Source organism: Squalius cephalus (genome assembly GCF_949319135.1).
Source record: "Squalius cephalus genome assembly, chromosome: 24".
In the NCBI taxonomy this organism is placed as follows: Eukaryota; Metazoa; Chordata; class Actinopteri; order Cypriniformes; family Leuciscidae; genus Squalius; species Squalius cephalus.
Window position 1 is genome coordinate 16,826,794 of NC_137145.1, and position 21,087 is coordinate 16,847,880.

General features: G+C 40.3%; 2 protein-coding genes across 5 annotated transcripts in view; both read right to left on the reverse strand.

Moving 5' to 3' along the window:
* The window catches only part of LOC307152749 (uncharacterized protein), a 47,676-nt gene that overhangs the window by 10,723 nt on the left and 15,866 nt on the right, over positions 1-21,087 (reverse strand). For 3 of the 4 annotated variants that reach the window (XM_079861650.1, XM_079861653.1, XM_079861651.1), the window contains one exon: positions 1,498-1,577. In XM_079861650.1, coding sequence (XP_079717776.1) covers positions 1,498-1,577 — 80 coding nt within the window. Of the gene's footprint in view, positions 1-1,497; positions 1,578-11,449; positions 11,478-21,087 lie in introns of those variants that run through there. The other variant, XM_079861654.1, reaches the window with a different exon arrangement.
* Positions 3,064-7,080, reverse strand: LOC307152786 (uncharacterized protein). Its single transcript, XM_079861713.1, has 2 exons — positions 6,887-7,080; positions 3,064-5,884 (listed from the first exon to the last, which is right to left on the reverse strand). The coding sequence occupies exon 2, from the start codon at positions 5,849-5,851 to the stop codon at positions 4,088-4,090; it is 1,764 nt and encodes a 587-aa protein (XP_079717839.1). The 5' UTR covers positions 5,852-5,884; positions 6,887-7,080; the 3' UTR covers positions 3,064-4,087.

Below are 21,087 nucleotides of genomic sequence, written 5' to 3' on the forward strand. Positions count from 1 at the left end.
ACACCCCTATATATGAGAGCGTTCAGTGCTAGAGGAGGCAGGCAATGAGCTTGTTACTCTGAAGGTGGTCCACCACTTTACAGAGCTGCTGGATAAGTACTTATAGAGGGTGAGTCACTCAGACCTACACCTTTATTCTCTCGGTTTCACTCGCTCCCTCCATTCTCTCTGACTCTATCAGCTCCTCAACCCTCTTCACCTCCCCCATTTCTTTTTTAAATGCGGCAGGCACCAACCCAACCGGCAGATGAATGAAATGTTGTTGTTTTTCCACTCACAGTTAACCTTCTGCAGGTGTTTCTGCAGAGCCGATCGTGATCAACACTTTTCAGTAGAATCAGGGTACCATTAGCTTGCGTGGAGCAGACATTATAGTCATAATACACAGTTTCTATACTTCTATTTACATCAATACACTTCGTAAAAGATAACCAGCAACATTAATCAGACATCACTTGATAGTTATGGCATTCCTCTTGTTTAACTGTCAGAGAAATCAAAGCTCTTTAATGGAAACATGACTGCTGGTGCATGCTGGGAGCCGAGAGCTCGACGCCTGTGCGCCCCTGCCAGTGCTGTCAAAGAGCATTCTCCCCCCGGCGGCTGAAATGGAACATTTTGAATTGATTCCGAAAGAAAATTATTTCACACGGTCTTTAATATGAAACCAGTGACATATTAAAGCTGTATGCCCACATATCCGCCGCCATACATTACAATATGACAGAACAGCAACATCTGAAATCGACAAATGCTGTTTGATGCCAGAAACTGGCGTAAATGCAAAAACATCCCAAGAGACACAACGGCAGACACTGGCAATCAGCTCTTAACGGACACACTGACAGCTCTTACGGCGAGAGCAGAGGGTATAATTGAATGGTAATTACATGGTAATTATCATCATGCATAAAGGTTTGGCATACAGAAAAGGATCGGGGGGAAGAGGAATTTTTTATTTCATCTTCTTTTTTTTTTTTACAACCGCTCCGAGATTTTAAATGATTCTGTTCAATTATGGCTAATCACTGAAATCCAGGAAGGGCATAAATGGGGGTTGTCTATCTACAAAGGCAGCAGAGAGCTTCAAGGCACTTTGAAGCACCTTAAAGCGCGTGTGTCACGGAGAAAGTTTCATCCGAGAGTGTTTTTTTCCCGTGCTGTGTTGTTCGGTTTGGCTTGGCAGAATGCATCATTAGAGCTGCTGTCTGAGTCACAGTCATTATCAGGCACTTTTTACCTCTGAAGTACTGGCGCCACTGTCATCAGGGCTGTGTTTATGCCTGATTTCTGCATGCGTGCGATCACGAGCAACAGATGGAGAACATGGGGCCGCAGTGTACATTAATGACTCGGAACGTTTCGTGTGTGAAGTTTTTGAACAGTCAGGCTTCCATTTATTGTAATTACCGGCGTAACTTAACAGACTCTTTGCATATTTCAATGAAACTGTTTCAAAATGGAGGTTGAGGCAGAACGTAAGTGGCCATGACTCACCAGCCTCCGACAGCAGCGCCGTGAGACTTCTCCGCACTTATGCTCATTCACGGCCCTCTGCGTTTTTTCCGGCACAAAAGCTGAAGGAAAGAAATGAGAGAAACACATCAGAGGCTCATAAACGACTGTCCCCCATAGCCAATGCACTCTGGTCACTAATGGAAAATTTTCAAGCGGTCGTCTGCCGTCGCAATGGTTAATTTGCAGTGGGATTGACCACTAAAGGCAGCTGGAGCGAAAGCCACAGACGTTTAGAGTGCACCAGTACGATAATGAACGTCTGTTTGGGGTTAAATCCCACTATTATTGCCCGGCGTAAGGTCTTAATGGCATCTTAACCAAATGCAAGTGTAGTTTGAATTAGAGAGCAAGGTGTGTTTGCATGTTGCCTAATGCAGGTGTTTTTTGAGCATAATTGAGTTCTGCATTGTGTCCAAAGTCAGGGTGTGGGGGGGGGGAGTGGGCTGGTGTTTGTGCCTGTGCCTGTGTGTGTGTGTAAGAGAGGGAGAGGGTATAAGTGCTCGAGGTTCTGCAGTGGTGCATGGCAGTAGATGACTCACCCGTCAATCATGTGACTCATTAATCACTGCAGCTTTCTCTCTCCCCACCCCTCTCTTTCATTTGGTCTCAGTGTGTCTCCATGTCTATTCCCTTCACATTACTCTCCTTTTATTATTCTAAGTTCTTTTTATTAGCGAATGACTTTCATCTAGCAGCGTCTCATTGAGCAGCATCATTCTCAGGAGGTTGAAAAGACGGATTTGCTTTTTGCTAGTTAAAGGCGCATGCATTCAGATCTTCTTTCACATAATTCTGTACATGTTTTGGTCTTATGTTTGGTAATTATATTTCTATATATTTTATCTTAATAATCAGAACTTGTTCAAGTGAACATGTTTGTTGCGGAACATGAGTAATGCAGTCGTGACTTGTAAGGGTTTTTAAGAATCATTAGAGATCAGGCACATATAGGTATGTGAGTAATTGGAGAATAAAATCTATAGTCTCTATAGTCAATCGGTTTGTGTTTTCAGTGTTCTGTTATAATACAGCATGAGAAAATGCTTGTGGAAAATACAGATAAAATTCAAAGAAGTACTGGGCATGCTGGTTCAAACTCTCTGTGACGTCAAATGCAATTTCTGCTACAGGTGAGATAAGAAACGGCATATGTTGTCCTAGCGAGAACTCTTTGTGGTACAGAAATGTATTAATTTCTGCTCAGGATCTGATCAAAGACGTTCCAATAAGACATTTGTTAAAAAAAACTGACTTTAATAAAATAATTGCTTTTATTTTCGTTATATAGCAAAACTAGTAATCAACATGCTGTTATTTACACATTGCACACACATTTGTTTATTTGACACTGTACAACTTACAATCTGAAAGTTGACAACAACAAATTCCTTTCACAAGACAGTTCACTGATGAAAACACTTGCTATAGTAATTAGAGTTGTCTTTCTTTGTTTTCTTTTTTTTTATTAATAATTTTTAAAATAATCACAGTTTGATCAAGGAAATTTTCCCCAAATTTGGCAGATTTTTTTTTTTTTTTTTTTTTAAAGATGCAAATACAGATAGACGTGCAAACTGTTCACCCTCAGAGTATTCCTCACAAACTTCAGACATTTTAAAACTCATTTTTAGGAACAAACATTATACTATACAGCGTTCTTTTGGCTCCCAAGACAAAGATCCTGTACTCAGTGGTTGAACATTGGAGGTAACCCACAGTAACAGGGGCTTTTTTAAAATGTCTTCCAAATTTTGTCAAGATGTGAAGTTGACATTAAATCACATGTGTACAGGTATTCCACCAAGTAGATTGACAGGGCACTGACCTAGCAAAGATTTTGCATTTCTGTGAATAAAATGGAAGATTTCCTTTCAAGCATTGTTTACAGCCTGCATGACAGAATTCTTTTCTTTTTTTTTTTAAGTGGTGCAAGACCTGCATGCACATGGATGAGCTAAAACAGTGATCAGTATTAAGGCAATAGGAACATTGATCAAAACAATCCAACAGACCTTCAGGAAAAGCCTGTAATAATTGGACAGTAACTTGTTTGTGTAATTAGTGCCATAGCAATTATTACTGCGCCCTGCAGTGTCAAGATCTCAACCAAAAGCTTTGCTTTTCAATTAATCAAGTGTTTCCTAAAGAAAATAAATCGTTGTATAAACATGGGTCTCTTGCATTTGGCACCGAAAATGTTTTCATTTGACCATTTTGTCTGCTTGTTTTTGTTTTCTTTTTGTTTTCTCTTTTGTGTGTGTGTGTTTTTTTTGTCCTTTTTTTTACATGCAAGAGAATCAAAAACATACCTGAATGAAACCTTACAAATTCACCTGTGTATTCTCTCACCAAATTAAAATGTAAACTGCGAGAGAAACCAAATGAGTGCACGCAGAGAGGTTCTGATATAGCAGCACCGTCTCTTCCGTTCCTGATTTGGAATGTATCAAAACACAAGAGTGGAGAAGAAACACCTAACTGTCTTTTCACAGCCCTGTCACTCAAATTCCCTGTCAGCTTTTTCTCCTCACTCTTTCATCGCTTAAGAATATCCTGAACTCGCGACTGACTAAAATAACCTACGGTTGTAATAAATCTTCTCAATGAAGTTCTCCAGTTCTTCATCACTTTCCTGCGGGGACTCCGGCTCATCGTACACATAGTCTGGTGGGTAGATGTAAGAAGGTGCTCTCCCACTTGGAGGAGAACGTGGTTTGGGCATAGGGAGAGCCTGGTAAGTTCGGGGATGGGGCAGAATGTAATTAGATATGACAGTGCCCGGTTGTGGGTATTGGCTCTGCGAGCGTTGAGGGGCTTGCGCCCATTTCCAGTCCCTCGCCTTTGGCCTGTCTCTATACCTACGGTTTGGAGGCTTCACGCCGTATCCCATGGATCCCCCAAAGTTGTAGTCAAATGACAGAGCAGGATTTGTATAGAACCGCGGCTTTGGGGGCGGGAAGAAGACTGGGTAATAGGCTCGATATGGCTTCTGATAATAGGGGAACGAGGGATAGGCCAGAAACTGCTTCTGCGGCTTAAACCAGTAGTCCTGCTTACTGAGCTTGCCTTTGTTTTTCTCCTTGTACCATTTCTTATATGGATCAACTTTATAAGAGGATTTCTTAGGTGACTTAGGATATTGATTCGCCTGAGGCCTTGGCTTGGCTTTGAGAGGAACTAGAGGGCGGAAACGAGGGGTGTTACTCGGGGGTAAATCCTTCCTCTTTTTCTTCTTCTCCTGAACATCACTGATTATTTCAACCACATCGTCAGCAGGCAAGTGCAGCTTGCTGGAGATCTCGATCAGCTTGTCGATGGTCTGGGGATCCATTTCATCGTCATCGTCGCTGTCCTCCACCTCGTTCGAGCGCTTGTCCTCGGCTACATTGTTTAGAAGAGCCACCGCCTTCATGTCTCTCATGTAGGACGATGCTTTCTGCTTCCTGCCCATGTACTCCAGCAGCATATCAGAGGCAATGTCCGCCAATCTCTGCTCCTCCTCACGTGCCTCCTGCGCCTCCGCCTCCTGCCTACTCACCTCCTCCTGCTCTGCACGAGCCTGTGCCTCCTCTTCCTTGCCGGTCAGAATCTCCTCCTCCTCTTCTTCCACAAAATCGAAACCATCCATGAAGTTTCTGTCGAGCTGGGATGGGTTTCTCGTTCGCTCCTCCTGCCACTTAAGCTTCTTGGTCGCCTGGGCCAACTGCTGGTTATAGGCTTTGTAGCCTTTTAGAGGTGGGAGGATCTCATTGTCTTGCAGCCCGAGGTCAATGTTTTGGAAATAGCCCCTGGCTTTGCGCTGGAGTGTGGCCACATTAGACTGACTCTGCAGTTGCCAGTCTTTAGCCGCATTCACCTCATCCTCCTCCTCAATCTCACTTTCATCCTTTGGCTTTTCTTGCCTCACGTTTTCCTCGCCTGGCTGTACTGCCTCTAATGATTTATCTGTGTCCTGCTCAAGGTCTCCCTGATTCCTTGTTGCCTCCATTGCGAGTCCTTCTTCAGAATCCCCCTGGGTCATCTTCTCTCTAACTGGGTGGTCGAGAGCCTCAAGCAGAACTGAAGCTAGAGCACTGGCAGAGTCCATATTTGAGATATGTTCCTGACCCAAGGGTTTCTGGAGCAGGCTGTCCACTTTCCTATGTGTCCAAGCAGCTCCTTCTGCTGCCCCCGGGTCCTCTTTTGCCAAGTGGAGAGCCTCATTGATGCTACTGCTGACTGAAGATCTCTGCGGAAGTGCAGGGGCAGCCAGGGCCAGCAGGGGGGTGAGGCTGAGGAGGACTAACAGGAGAGCTGAGGTGCTGGAGGGGTAGCAACAGCAGAACATGACCATGCAGAGAGGACAGGATGGGGGAGAGGGGAGCACCTTACAAAGACAAAAAGAAAAAAATGTGATTAATCTTTGTGGTTTTTCTTTTTCTGAGCATTACAAGACTACCGTTTATGGCGCTTATATTTTAACATTTAGAGCAGCACAACGTGCGTGCGCGGAAATCTGCTTAACTTAATTAGTACGATCAGATATTAAATCGTGCAGTTGTTTTACAGCACTACGTGGCCAGCAAAATACATTATCACCTTTTAAATCAAATTAATTTTGACGCTTTAATTAAATTGAGTCCAAACAGAAACCACGTATAAAGGAAAGATCGAGACGATTCTCTGGATGCCTCTTCACCGATCACTTTTTGAGTCGGATTAGCGAAGCACCACAACAAGCCTGAATTTGGTAAATAATATAAAACTACACTGTCAGTACACTACACTTGTCTTTCTTGAACAAATTCTAGACTCGAACGTATATATAAATGAAACATTATAAATTCATCTGTGCTCTCACCAATTCAAAATGTAAGCAGCAAGAGAAAAAAATCTACCATGTCAGTCAATCCAAGCAATAATTATTTTCTTTTTATTCATTCATATAAACACAGTATGATTTGGATAAAATGAATACAAGCCTAACGTTTTCTTATCTCGATTTTCAAAGAATTAGGCTACCTCTGAGCGAACTAGCCTTAAGATTTATTTAAAATCTACGCACAAAATCATAGAGTATTTTGTATTGTTTAACAAAGAAAATCATAGACATCACATATCAAGTTTATATTGTCAGAAAGATACAGATACGGATCTTGAATTCTTGTAACAAAAAAAGGCGCTTAGAAATTTATGAATGAAACGCTTGTTGATAGGTTGAGCTGTAACGTTATATCTTTGAATGACTGAGATTCAACAGCATGCGATCTCAAAAGTAGGCTAAATATCAGCGGAAAACTTATTTCAAACCCTTTATAGCCTCTCCTTTTTACAGGGAACTATCAACAATTTATTGGGTGAATGTAAGAAAGTCAGTGCACTTACTCACCTGATTTCACGAACAAAATAGCTGGAAGTCAGAACCTTGTGCTTCTTGGATGAGGTTCGGAAACAACCGCAATCCTTAAATTCATTTATAACTTGAGTTAAAGTAAGTTATCTTCCCAAAACAATTATTCGAAATACACTTCGGTCTGTCTTGCACTGTTGAGAGATGAATGCGAAGCGTGTATTTTTTTCAGGACCACGGACAGCGCAACTCCCATTTGTATAGACGCGTCTGGACACGTGATCGACGAGTCATAACTCCGCTGTTGACGTCAGACTCTCCATTGATAAGAATTTCGTGTCTCGTTTGAACTCGGAGGGTACGCTACGGTGCTCTGATGAATGAACAGAGATTGCATGAATGAAACAGTCTCTCCATTAAAAACAGAGCCCTGTGGTACACGGTGAAAACACTGCTAAATGTACTCATACAGAAACTAAATCTAGGAGTTGATTGAACAGACGATTTACTGTTTTGAACATTATAGATCTAAGTTTTAAAATCAGTTTATTTACAAAACATATGACATATTTATAGGGTATACTATGTATCCAGCAGCCTATAAATTGACACTGTCAGTTACTTAGCAGACCCTTTTGGCCTGTTGATAGTTTGTGAGGTGTCCTTAATCAGAGCTGGAGAGACACCGAACGGTTGCACCCACCGTGACGCAGGCGGTTCAGCTTCACTGCTCTACTTCCGCTCAATTTCCCGAGCTCGTTCAATTTTCCGCTCTTTGTCTCCTGCCGCCCCTGACTTTCATCCATCTGTCTCTTACGTCATTCTCATGTTTTCACATTAACATGTCTTTTTTTAATTATATGAGTGTACAGGTAAGCTTCAGTTACTCCCTTGACCAACCAACAATCCAGAAACAGTCAAGACGTTTCCAAGAGCAACCTATACTTTGGCGTTCTCTCTTCTCTTGCAATTATGCGAGATAAGAATTCCGTATGGCGTGGTTTAGAACCTTCACATGAATACTGTAGGTTTTAGGAATAGGCCTAATTGAAAAATGCTCGCGTGGCATTGGAGCCAACAGCAATCCCGCCAATCACAGTTTATGATTCGTGTAATTGGATTAGTTGCAGTGGGGATATTGAAGTCCCACGAGCCACACTCGAAATGGCAGCATCAAAGCTGTCTCATTATAGAGTGGGAACCTTATTTCAATATTTTCAAAGGTTGCATCCAATAGACTCGTGTTCTTGAATTGCCGTGAAACGTTAAGACCCTTCCTAACCCTTTTATTGTGTATGTTTGCTTTTTATTTCATTTTATTGCTGCTATTTACAAGTAGCCAACTTAATCAGGTTGATGAAAAAAGGTTCAAATTAGAACCAAAAGGGTTTGCAACCTGGTGTCATTGCAACCTTTTTAAATTTTTAAGTAGCCTGCCTTTTTACCATGCATGTGGTGCGTTAAAGAAACTAATACACTGATCTAAAGAATCTATAATGAAACATAAAAAAAAATAACACTTTACATTTCCAAAGAACCATATAACCAGACCAAAAACCATTTACAGCCAAATTTGCGAAAACTAAAATGATGAACTGCAGAACCATAATTTTAAGGGTGGCACTTAAAAATAAAACAAATGGTGCGTTTGACGCTCCAGAGAGGTAGGCTATACGAGCACGCCCTGATGGTATAAATATTTTTCAACAGCTATACAGTGCCGAGAAATAACTTTTGTTATTTAAGTTGACAGGGAAAATGACCTTTTATTCTTTAAAGAAAAATGCGGCATCCAACAAAAGGTTTCAAAGGAAAGCGCGAATGGCTATGAGTGTGAATGCGTGTCCTTTCTACCTTGGTGGCGAATAATTTAAGAGCTCCAAGGGCCAAGGGTCAGATTTTGATACGGCTTGGCATTATCGACTGCCACTCAGCATTAGCGCAGTAGCGACCCTTAACCAGCGCTCTCCATCCCCCGCGCTGACTCACCTCCTCCTAACTGCCCATGCACTTCATACAGGACCCAAAATGCCCACTCAAGAAGAGAATGAATACTTTATATGTTAAAACTTAGGTCGAACAAAGAGAAATGGCCAAAATAGTGGATTAAAGCTTTTGAAGCTTTTCTTGGGTCTATGGGATGATAGGAATTATTGTTCACACCTGCACAAGGAAAAGATTCGTCAAGACTTTGAGGGTTCTGTAGACACGTTGGCTGCAATTATGAAAATGTATGTTCAGATGCACTCAAAAAATGTCCACAGCCTAATGGAAGTGACATAACACGCTCATGAATAAAATAATTCATACTCCCACGAGACTGAAAAAAAGCATCGTCCTGGGATCGATTAATTCTCCCATTTCACATTTTACTCGGCTGCGGCTCGAGCGTAATGGTGTGTAGCCCAAGCCTCGCGCCCACACACGAGCATCGCATCTGGTTTGATGGCAAATTCTCGTAAGCGACTGCTCTCTTGAGGCTATAGGCTCGGATTTGTCGAAAATGTCTGACTGAAAGGTGCCTCAGTCCGTGAGCCCCGTGGCACATTTAATCACTTGAGGCTGACGAGTAAAACTCAGCAATGTGGGCTAAAATTGCACGTAAATATTGACAATGAAGAACCGTCCCCATCGAGACAGTTCATTGTGTCAGCACGCGCTCTTTGACCATTGTCACTGTATACTAACTTGCGGGCAGCAATGATCTGTTCGCTTTATTTATTCTTTGCAGTGTGCCATTTCAAAAATGTCTACCCAGGGGAGTGTTAGACTGGAATATCTCAATATTTACAGTTTGAACAGTTCGTAACATCCGCGCGCTTCACGTTAACCAAAAGTGTTTACCGGTATTGTCGCGATGTTAATTGAAGTCTTTTGTCATTTCAAATATTTAATGGATAAATGGTCATGATACCACCAACATGTTCATTATTTTCTGTGGTAGAAAACGACATTTTGCGTTGTAATAAATGTCCAGTCGATATGTTGCCCGCTTTAAAAAGGCAGTTGTTGAAAAAATATAAATAATATAGGCTATTCATTCTAAACTTAATTTCGTCGTTTCCTTATAGGCTGTATTTACGTTCAGCATCTCGTGCGTTGTTGTTTTTCGCCGAATTGTGCGATGAAACCCTTTGGTCAGTCAGTGACATATTACGTCGGAGGTTGGCTTCGTATTTGGAGTTAATGAGCCGATTGATATCAGCGAGAGTCACGGTTCCCTGCCATCAATCTCTCTTTCTTTCACGGGGAGAGAGGATGGATCGGCTCGCCCATAACATTTGGACTTGGTGCAAGCGATGTTCAAATAAAAGCATTTACATTTGTTCAGTTAGTTTAAAAAATAGTGATGTCTCGACATTTTAAGGGACAAGTCAACACATTTAAATCATTTTACGTATTTTGTGTGGTCCCCCCTTACAAAATATTAAATACATTTCTCTGTTAACTGGTCTTCACTCTATATTACCAATAATATATATGTTTTGAATAGCCTATTAGCACAGACTTAAATGTCGACAGAAATAACAGAAAAATCCATTAGCCTGCATATTAAGGGAAAATCACCAATGAGCTCGCAAAATGTATAAAGAACAGCCTTTAAATAAAAGCGAAAATAAAAAGGAAATTATTTCAAAACATAGGCTATATTAGCAAAAATCTCAAAATATGTGTGTTATAAATAATATTTATAAATAGAGGGAGAGAAACAGTGACATGGAGTCGGCAAGACAAGTGACTCATATAGAAATATAGAACTCTTATGTTTTGCCAAATTTAGTGTAAAATACGAGTTCATGCATATTTGTAGTTTCGTCATATGGGCCTACAGCCCAATTTTTTATTTTTATTTTCTTTGTTTCTCATTTTTGCAAGACAAAGGACACCACACGGAATGCTGATATTTTTGTGTCAGGGAATTTACGTATTGAATTATATAGCTAGACCTAATTCAAAATTTTACTTCTATTTCCATGAAGACCGCTTTTAAGCCTACATTAGGGACTTTAATAAACAGTCAATTTAGTGTAGCCTATAGTCAAGAGTGCTTATTAAACTGCTTTGTCTGAGTGTAGCCTACATCTCCTGGAAATAAATCCAGTAGAGGGCGCTAACATTACGTGGTACCAAGCGTTATGGCTCCTCTGTGATGCTGCTGCCCATTTCACATTTAAAGTTGGCATAAAGGCAAATATTAGGAGAGAGAGAGAGAGAGAGAGAGAGAGAGAGAGAGAGAGAGAGAGAGAGAGAGAGACTGAGACTGACTATCAAACTGTTTTCATCGTTCCAGAGATTTTAAAAAGATAAGGTAGGCTATGCGTCTTTTGAAAAAGCCTTTTGAAGATTAAAGTCGATGGAATACTCAAACGAGCGAGTTAAGTATCATAAAAATAAAGATAAGACAAAAGATAACTGCGGTCTAAAACGTCAACAAGAAAATGGTATGGCCATTCAACAGTTAGGCAGCCTTGTACAAGTAAAAACGCATGATTCAAAATAGCATTCCCCCCCCCCCACCCCCCCCCCCCCCGCACAAATTAAGTCACCTTCAATTAATTTAGACCCGACAGTGTAAATGAGTGGAGTAATCCGTTTATAAACCTGAAGGTCAGGGTAACGTCTTCGTCACTGTTTTCTGCCACATGTTCCATGACTTTCGGTGTTTACGGAGCACGCGACGCGCGCATGCGCAGCTCAACACTACACGCATGCACCGCGCCATAAACACGCGCGCCCGATGACACGAGCGCACTAGTGTCCTCCAAATCTCCTTGTAGAAACTAAAACTGTTATCGGTTATCAGCACGGTACCGAACTGGAAGGGAAGTAATTTGAAAGATACTTTAAACTGGGTAAATTGCTGATATGACTCATCCAAGACACCCACAAGCCTCTGATCAAGCGAATGGGAGGGAGGGGAACGAATTTGTGTGTGTGTGTGTGTGTGTGTGTGAGAGAGAGAGAGAGAGAGAGAGAGAGAGAGAGAGAGAGAGAGAGAGAGAGGGAGCGAGGCAGATAGAAAACGCAAAAAGATGAATGGAAGCACACCATCAGTATGCAATACATTCCCTGAGCCAAAAAAGAAACATTAAAACTGAGCGAAATGTAGAGTCACGTTTTCTTAAAATCCACTGATGATCTCTAGACAGCTGTTCTACACCCCAAATGTCTGATAATCCAGATGTTTAAAGACTGTTATTACATGTCAACATGACCACAGACATCAATGAAATATGTCATGCATTTGAGCCAAGTGAGCCAAGGAATTTGATATTCGTATTGCAGCACGTTGTATTTTACACTTAGTCACAATGTGTTTTCTTGATCAAACTGCTCCAAAAGTGTACTTGCCCAAAAGCAATATGTGTGCTTTCATATTGATTTGTAAAGGAAGCAGGGGCGATTTGAAAAGTGAGGGGATGCAATAAAAGCATGGACAATTGATTATCTCTCAAAAACTGTGTGTGAGGGGAAACAACATGGATATTTCTTAATGCCCCCCAGTTACAATGGTTATATGTCTCAGACTCTCAGTGGAGAAGAGTGTGAGGGAAATATTTGTTGCCTTTAGACTTTGCGAAATGGCACATACAGAGTTGACTTGATCAGATAATGAGGACGGCACCACATTAACATCACCATTATCTGTTTTTGTTTCATTTGACATTGGTGTGGCATACGTACGTACGAACGTACGTGAGTGAGCCTCCGCACCAAACGCTGATTGCGTGTCTGTCTACAGGCGAGGAGAGCGATAACATCTGTGTAATTTCAACATGATGACGGGCCCCACGGGAGCCAGCGCAGGAGATGATCTGAGTTGAGCTAAGTACTATTAATCGTTTAATTACCACTGGCTGATTCAGTCCATCAAAGCCCTCTCTGCATCGCCTCATACAAATTCATCCATTATGAGGTCATTCATGCCCTCGTCAATCAAATCGCACTACCCCCAACCCCCAACCAGCCATCGTACCAGATTGTGTTTTTACAGTGTGCTACGACTAGGTGACATGAAAGAAACAGTAGCTCTTGTCCTACTCAGTGCTCCACTCAGTGAGCCAGATGGCTGTGTTGGTTTACAGCAATATGTTTAATAATGAGGCCTATTATAACTGGAGATTAGCGCATAAGCCTCGGCACAAGGATGGAAGATTCATTGAGGATATTTGGATGAAACAGACGGTGGCCGGCGTCTGCGAGGATGAAAGAATGTAGTTGTTGTTGCCTTTGTGTCTCATCTGTTGACTGAATATCACCCATCAACTGTGCAAGAGCCGCATTACAAAACATGATATTCCATCTGCATTCATTGCGGCAATATTGCCTCTCAGTTTATAATGGCTTTCCTCTTCACAATCCAAAGGTATTATAGTCTCTTTTATTACTTTATGTGAATAGCAGAGTGTTCTGTCTTAGGATTTGTAAACAAATGTCCAGAATAATCCTCTTTATGTTTAGCTTATAGGCTACTTGCTTCTCCACAAGTGATGTTTAGTGATGTTCAGTCTTCAGATCACTGACTTCTCAACATTCCTTGCAGGCTCACTGGATATGATTTATTATGCAAATGCCATAGAAAGTAGGAAATAGCAGATAGCATATCTGTGGCTATAGGCTCATATAATCCATTTTAACAGGTACATATCAATCAACCATACTGTGGAAGTTATATTTGATGCAAACATAAAGCTGTGAGAGAGAGATGTTCAGTGGGTTTGAACCTTATTCAGTATGGACGCATTCAATTCAAAAGTTTTATAATGTTACAAATGATTTCTATTTCAAATAAATGCTGTTCTTTTAAACATTCTTTTAAATCAAATAATCATATTAAGCAGCACAACATTTCAACATTGATAATCGATGGGGAAAGTTACTTTTCAAAGTAATACATTACAATATTGCTTAATAAAGACGTAACTGAGTTACTTGATTACATGTAATGGAAAGTAATGCGTTACATTACTTTTCTTTTACTTTTTCTCACCTGGGCTGGGCTTGCTTGTCATCTATTTTTGGCAAACAAAGGCCGTTTGACACAAAAAGTGAAATGAATAAGCCTCCTCAGGCTGAAAGAAATGCTAATTCACGTCTCTACAGTAAAGGTGCAGCTCAAACAAACCTCAACACTTCTACTTCAGCAATAAAAACGAAACACAAATGTGATGGTTTTTTTGCTTATTTGTAGTTAAATTGGATCATCGAAGGTCAGCAGTAAAGACATTGGTTAATAAAGTGAGAATAAATTCATCAAGTATTTGTATTATTTAACATTTAATTAAGTTTGCATTTTACTGTTTTTATTCATATTGAGGAATCCTGAATCTGTCATTGTGAAAGGAATAAATGTATGCTCACATTTAGTCTAGAACTACTACACAACGCCTCTGCACCTTTACTCTCAATTTGTCAACATGGGAACAGAAGAGCTGTCAGTCAATAAATTGGAAAACATAGAAACAGAAAAACTTGTATTATGGATATTATGTTGTAAATTTAAAAGTAATGCACTACTTTACTAGTTACTTGAAAAAGTAATCCGATTACGTAACTCCCTTTACTTGTAATGTGTTACCTCCAACACTGTTGATAAGAAACTTTTCTTGAGCACCAAATCAGCATATTAGAATGATTTCTGAAGGATCATGTGAATCCTTAAAATATATTCAAATGGAAAACAGTTGTTTTATTTTGTAATAACATATCACAATATTACTGTTTTTACGCAAATTTTGATAAAATAAATGCAGCCTTGGTGAGCATAAGAGACTACTTCCAAACTTTTGAATGGCAGTGTATGCATACACACACGCACACACACATAGATAAATGACACAAAATACATTTGTGTTCTCTTACAGTCTGAATCAACTAGGCTGCCTGTCGGATTATTTCTGTAAGCTGTATCTTGGTGGGTGGTTTTTATACAGTGTTTAAGTACAGAAAGGTGTCCTCTGGCGAGCAACGACCTTGCTGTCCCAGATAATGTTTTGATAAGGACATACCTGCTCCCCTACATCACACCATCGCCTCCGCTAACTCGCCCACACTGCCTCTCCAATCTGAACCTCTCTTGAAGATGAGGAGACCAGATTTCAAAACCACGCAATATTTAAATGAACAGATGTAGGCAATATATCACAAACTCACAATGTATTCACTATGATTTAAGTCTCATTTGGCATATGTGAGGTATTTTTCATGTATCAAAATGTTTAAGTAATCACTTTTTATGACAATATTTTTGGTTTATGTAAATTAAAATAATATTATTCATTGCGTTTACTTAGAGAAACAGTGCAAATTAGATTCTTATTATATACTAGCAATGAACATCTTGAATATACTTAGCAACGATTAAAGAAAAATTAACTTACTAAAAACATCTTAGAGCTAAGCATCACTTAAAAGCTGAAAATATTGATTATATAATGTAATTTACAACCAGCTCTATTCTTTATTACATCACAAGTGTAACCAAAATATAATATCCTACAGTTGATGTACGCACTTGTTCATGTTTAAAACAAATTCATATGCATTATTGTGAGTAGAGACAATTTGGGAAGTCAAACGGTTTTAGTGTGACTCTTTAGGGTATGGCACATCTGCAATGGCTGAGCAAACTGAATGAGTCTCAGAATTTGAAAAGTTACATTTCCGGTTCCTCTTTATTTACATTGGAAGCCAGCTCACTCAGCCATTATTCTACAGCCACTTTTATTTTAATAAAATAATAGATTTCATTTGATTGTTTCAGCAGAATCTTTGAGAGCGTTTAAATGGCTACATCAGTATGTTGCTCCCCATGCATATCCGCGTTTTAGATGAAGCTAATTGGATAACCACGGCAAGTTAGGTGCTAAATTGCTTTTTTTTTTTTTTTTTTCTTCAGGCAATGAACTTATTTTTTTAGTCAAAGCCAACCAGGGCATGCTCACAATTACATGACTCATGGATCATGATCGGCCTTCTTCCCACTTCTTCCAAAAATTCTTAAAAGGACAGAATAGTAGCCTCAAAATCTACACAATACTGTAATTTAAGCAGCAGCAAAGCACCAAGCATGTGTGTAAACCTTCTGATCGATTTATAGACCCGTTTCTGTTTGCGCAATTACTCGTGCATCAGCTCCTTGCTTGTTTTGGTTGCAGCTGTCAACTTTGGATAACGTAGTGATTAAAAATGAGTCATATATTGAGTCAGGCATTTGTTTAGCTTTTATGGTAACTACATACAATCACATTCTTGGCAGATCACCTCATATAAGGTAACTTGCCAGTATACATACGCACCTGTATATCACCTCTCGTGACACATCTTTGATGCAGGACATGCAAGACAAACATCCACTTTTGAATTCTTCGTTTCTTTCTTTCATTCCTTCCCATTTTTCCATTTTATGTTACTTTCTTTCTTAAACTTACCACCATCTGCACTTTGTCATCTAAAGCATCCATTTTATTTCAATCGATTTGATGTGAATGGGAAAAAATATAATAGAGAATGCAAGAATGATAAAGTGACTGAAAAGGATGGAAGATGAGAATAGTGGAAAAAGTAGTAAAATTTTGTGGGAGAGAGACAGAAAGACAAATGCAGAGAGACTCGCATATGGGGGGAATCGGTCAATAAGTGAAAAAACGTGACTAGAAAAATCAGGGGGGACATTGGGGAAAGGAGACGAGGGATGGAGTGGCAGGGACTGAATGGAGGAGGGTAAGAGGAAGAGGTACAAGGGGGGACTGGGGAAGAGGGGGGTATAGAGATAGAGGGAGGGCTGGTGATCCTCAGGGCTGGATGACTCACTTTGCTGCAGCCGTTTGTGCGTCACTGGCGCAGGGCTGGAGGAGGAGATAGTAGAGAGGTCTGCACATTTAATTACAACCTGCCAATTTATATACAGTGTACACACACATTCTCTCTGTCTCTCTCTCTTTCCCCTTGCTGTCCCCCTATAATGCCAACATAAGATAACATAAGCGTTCAAAGACCCCCACATCTATACACATGACAGTATTTCAGGCCATAAAATCTCCACATTCACACTGATGTGCACACAAAACCACTCATCAATGCAAGTGTAGATTTCCGGCAGCTTGGCATTTTATCAAAAGAGATGCAGATGCAGACAGAGAGTGTCTACAAGGATGTAAACCATCACAATTCCAGGTGTCACACTATAAATTAAATGAAATGGATGGAGAAAGCCAGGCAAACACATCCCAGCTATGGCTTTAAAGGCAAATGTATCTTGTGCGATAGTACAAAAACAACATCTGACAAAAGTCGTGCTTCAAGTGGAATGAACCCTCAAAGATCATCGTCATCGCATTAACAGATAACGTCTTTTAAAAATCATGATGGCTCCGGGGCTCTGATGGCGCAGACTATTCTCTGAACATTTCCATCTCGCTGACATCGCCTTCAAGCAAGGCGAAGACACACATCACGGTGAAAGATGGGACTTCAGGTTATAACCCGCAGAGTAGTCTTGGCACACAATAAACTGGTATAAAATCCATTAGATTGGTTTTCTCCATTTCCCAACTACTGTGTCTTTTGTGAAACAATGGGAGCGTGTGTTAGTACAGCTAGTTTAAGAGTCCTAGTGTAAGGGGGGGTTACCAACTAGAGAGCATTGTTGGGAAAAATTAGCATAAATTATAAAGCGAAACCCTTTCGACACCATCGACTCTGTTCTCATCCTCCTAAACACACAGCGCACTCACTCTCGCACACATACGGTCTCTCCCTTTGGTGCACGCCTCAGCCTCCTTGAGCGGCAATTACCCCGTGAGTGCCCATGAGCCACACTCGCTAGACAATAGCCGCAATCAGCCGCCCTTTCTCGAGCCGTGCGCTCTGTTCCGGCTTTCTTGTGCAAGAAGAGAGCAATTTAAGCAAACAACAACATTCCAAAGAAATCACAAAGACGGAAGAGACTGCACGCTGCACCAATGATTGGCCAATGCGGCAGCGCACTCTCAAAGAACACAAGAGCAAAACATAACACACCACCATTTCATTTCAGCTCTAATATGGCAGCTGCTGATTGGACTGAAGGGATTGTCGTGCTTTGGTATAAATACCCCAAGACAGCGAGACTCCGGTCATTGTTCAATCAGAACTGAGTGAACTGAGTGCGAAGCCATTGGCTCCGTCACTGAAAACATGGCGAATGAATGTCAGGCAGATTTTGCTATGAATTGTTTGGGGTGGGGGGGTGGGGGGGAGAAAATTACTTATTAATTGCCGCTATCTCAAAAGAGATCTGCTCTAGCAGGCCGACATGCAATTTCAGAAAATACAGAATAGAAACCTACTGAATGAGTCAGGGTTTAGGTGACATCATAAACAGCTTGCCATTTCCACGCTTGAGCTGCACTCATTTTCAGTCAAATGGCTTTGAAACGCTTCAGCAATCACCCCTGGCTATGAAATAAAGGCATTTTGTGCCCTTTTAAAATAATTCTTGATGGACCACCAAAAGGACGAGTAGCACACAAGTATAATGAAGCTGATTACAGACCCGCACACAGCAGCTCTGGCACACAGTCCTTACTCGTCTGACAGTTTAATTCCTGTGTAGCGCGTGGCGTTTATGATGTGTGTTCGTTTTTGCGCACTCCCACTTCAACGTTGTTTCAGGCACCAGTGTTTTCATGAAAAATATGAAATGGCACAGCAAGCTGTTGTAAGCCTGAGGTGTTTTAATACTGTCAGAGCGCAAATGAGCAATAACAATCACGTAGACGTGACAAATGGAAAAGGGAGGATGAACAGACTGATACGGCGAGAGGAAATCGCAATGGAGAAGACAGAGAGATGGATGGGGGGGGGGGGAGTGATGATTGATGCCAATGTGACGTTAAATGGAAAAAGGGCGGAGTGGGAAAGAAAATAAAAAAAAACAGTCCTGGGCGACACTCACAATAAATCTCAGATTTGAGCCGATGCTCTGCACTGCCGCGTGCCCACTCGCTACGCAACGCGCTTACACGCTCTACACACCCTGTGACATCATCATGACAGAGCGAGGGGTGATGTGTATTGTCCGGTGATTGGATGGCGGGTTATTCCGATGCTAAACACGCATGTGAAATTGTGTCTTTTCACATTAGTAAAGTGACCTATTGGGGGCGGGCTCTCATTTTACATTTAGAGAGAGCGAGAGTGAAAGAGACAGACAAAACAGATACAGAGAAAGAGACGGGGACACAAAGAGACAAAGAAATATGCATGAAGCAGGTGAGTCACCAGCAAACAACGTTCGAAAACAACAAAGTGGGAATTTGCTTTTTGATGACAAACATTCATTGTCATCGTTTCGGTTGTCGTACAACAGTGCTTAAGCACTTTGAAGTGGAGGTTAACAGATCTAACATATTAATCTTTCTTGCTGAGTTAATAAACATATAATTACACACATTTATAAATAAATACACACACATATTTTTGCTTTCATCTGAGCCTTTTTGATATAAGGGATCAAAAATGTAGAGGTTAAACAGGTTTAAAGAATGAAAGGAGATGAAAAAGAGGTATCTTAGTCCTCTCCCCCCACACACACATACACACATAAACTGTTTATATAGTTGGTCTGTCATCCTAAGCTTTGAGGTATAGCATCAGAACCAGGATTAAAGCACACAAAACCGTTACTATAGCACAAACACACACACACACAGTCCCCTATCAGGCAGAGCACATAAAAGGGACAGATGTAAAATGAGTGTGATTGGAGAAAATTGTCTCAGAAAGGACCACAATAAAGGAATAATCATACGTGCTGCTTGCGCACGCCAATCTAACCGTCATGGGCTGAAAGATAACATAAATGGACACAAACATGAAAAAAAAAAGAGAGACATTTATATTATAGTTTATGTTAAAGTATAAACTAAGACGTACACACGTAAGCAGTCAGCCATTTGGCAAATCCTGGTATTCACAGAGGTTTTATTCTCTCCTCTCCCCCTCGGTGAATGGTTAATGTGTGGTGTGCATGGTGGCGTGACACAGCTGCAGTGTGCTGGTCTGTCATCTCTGCTGGTTATTGTGTCTGAGATTAGCCTCTCCCATTCTGCCTAAAACCCTAAGGGCACTAGAGCCGAGACGATGGCCGTTATCACAGCGTGCACAGTCTTTATCTGGGAGGCCGAGATGACGAGCAAGTGCTGTCACATGCGTGTTTGGCTGCACAGGTGCCCGTCTGCGACAAGACCATGTAAGAAGCAAGCGTGTTCATATGTGAAAGTGTGAGGTTTAGGATTTGTGTATGAGGCTTTTTTCTTGTCTGTTAATCTTGATTACTATATTGTTATTTTAATATATTGTTTCAATAATTATTTAGATACATTTTTTTTTAAATACTTATTTTTATTGTTGTTTTTTAGCATTTTTATCTAAAGCATTAATAATAATTATATATTATAATTATTTAGAAGTATTTAAAAGGATCATGAGACTTATTTTTATTTGTATTCATTACTATTGTTATTAATAAGTAATATTTAAGTAATAATATTATATTATTTGTACTAAAATATAATAATAATAATAAATACAGCAATAAAAATAAGTGTCATGGCCATTTTTAAATACATCTAAAGATAATGTAATATAATATAATATAATATATTCTATTTAGAGGTATTTAAAAAGGCCATACAATTTATTGTTTATATTAAAGTCACTATTGCTTTTATCATTATATTTGTAATAAATAAGTATTATTTATAATATAATATAGAGGTATTTTGTAAAATACAAATTACAAATGAGTGGTTTTGGGTGTCTAACTATTGCAACGAATTTTACTGTAATGTTCTGATAAAATCGTCTGAGGTTTTATTACTGCCAGAGTAGGGTGTACATAAATAATCCTTCAAGATTTTCAAAAATAGCACAGGAAAGCAGTAATCCTTCAGAACAAAGGTGCATAAATTAGAACTGTCCCACTGAGCAGATGTTTATCATTAGACGGGCGATGTGACTCCGTAATGAAACACTGGCACATGTTTGAAAGATGCTTAAAGGCAGCTTAAAGCAGAGCAGTCATGATAAACATCTTTAATTTACAGAACATCTAATTCCTAAATGTTTGACTCATACACTTAATTTGGCTGCGGATTCATTACTCACCATTTCCAAACTGATGGAGCCCCCGCCCCCATCTAAAGCCCATCTTTCTCTCCTCCTCCCCCTCTCCTTGTCTTCCTTTTTCCCTCTCC

Bases quoted from the DNA above. Each gene is read 5' to 3' on its own strand.
- LOC307152786 (XM_079861713.1), bottom strand. From the start codon at position 5,851: ATGGTCATGTTCTGCTGTTGCTACCCCTCCAGCACCTCAGCTCTCCTG.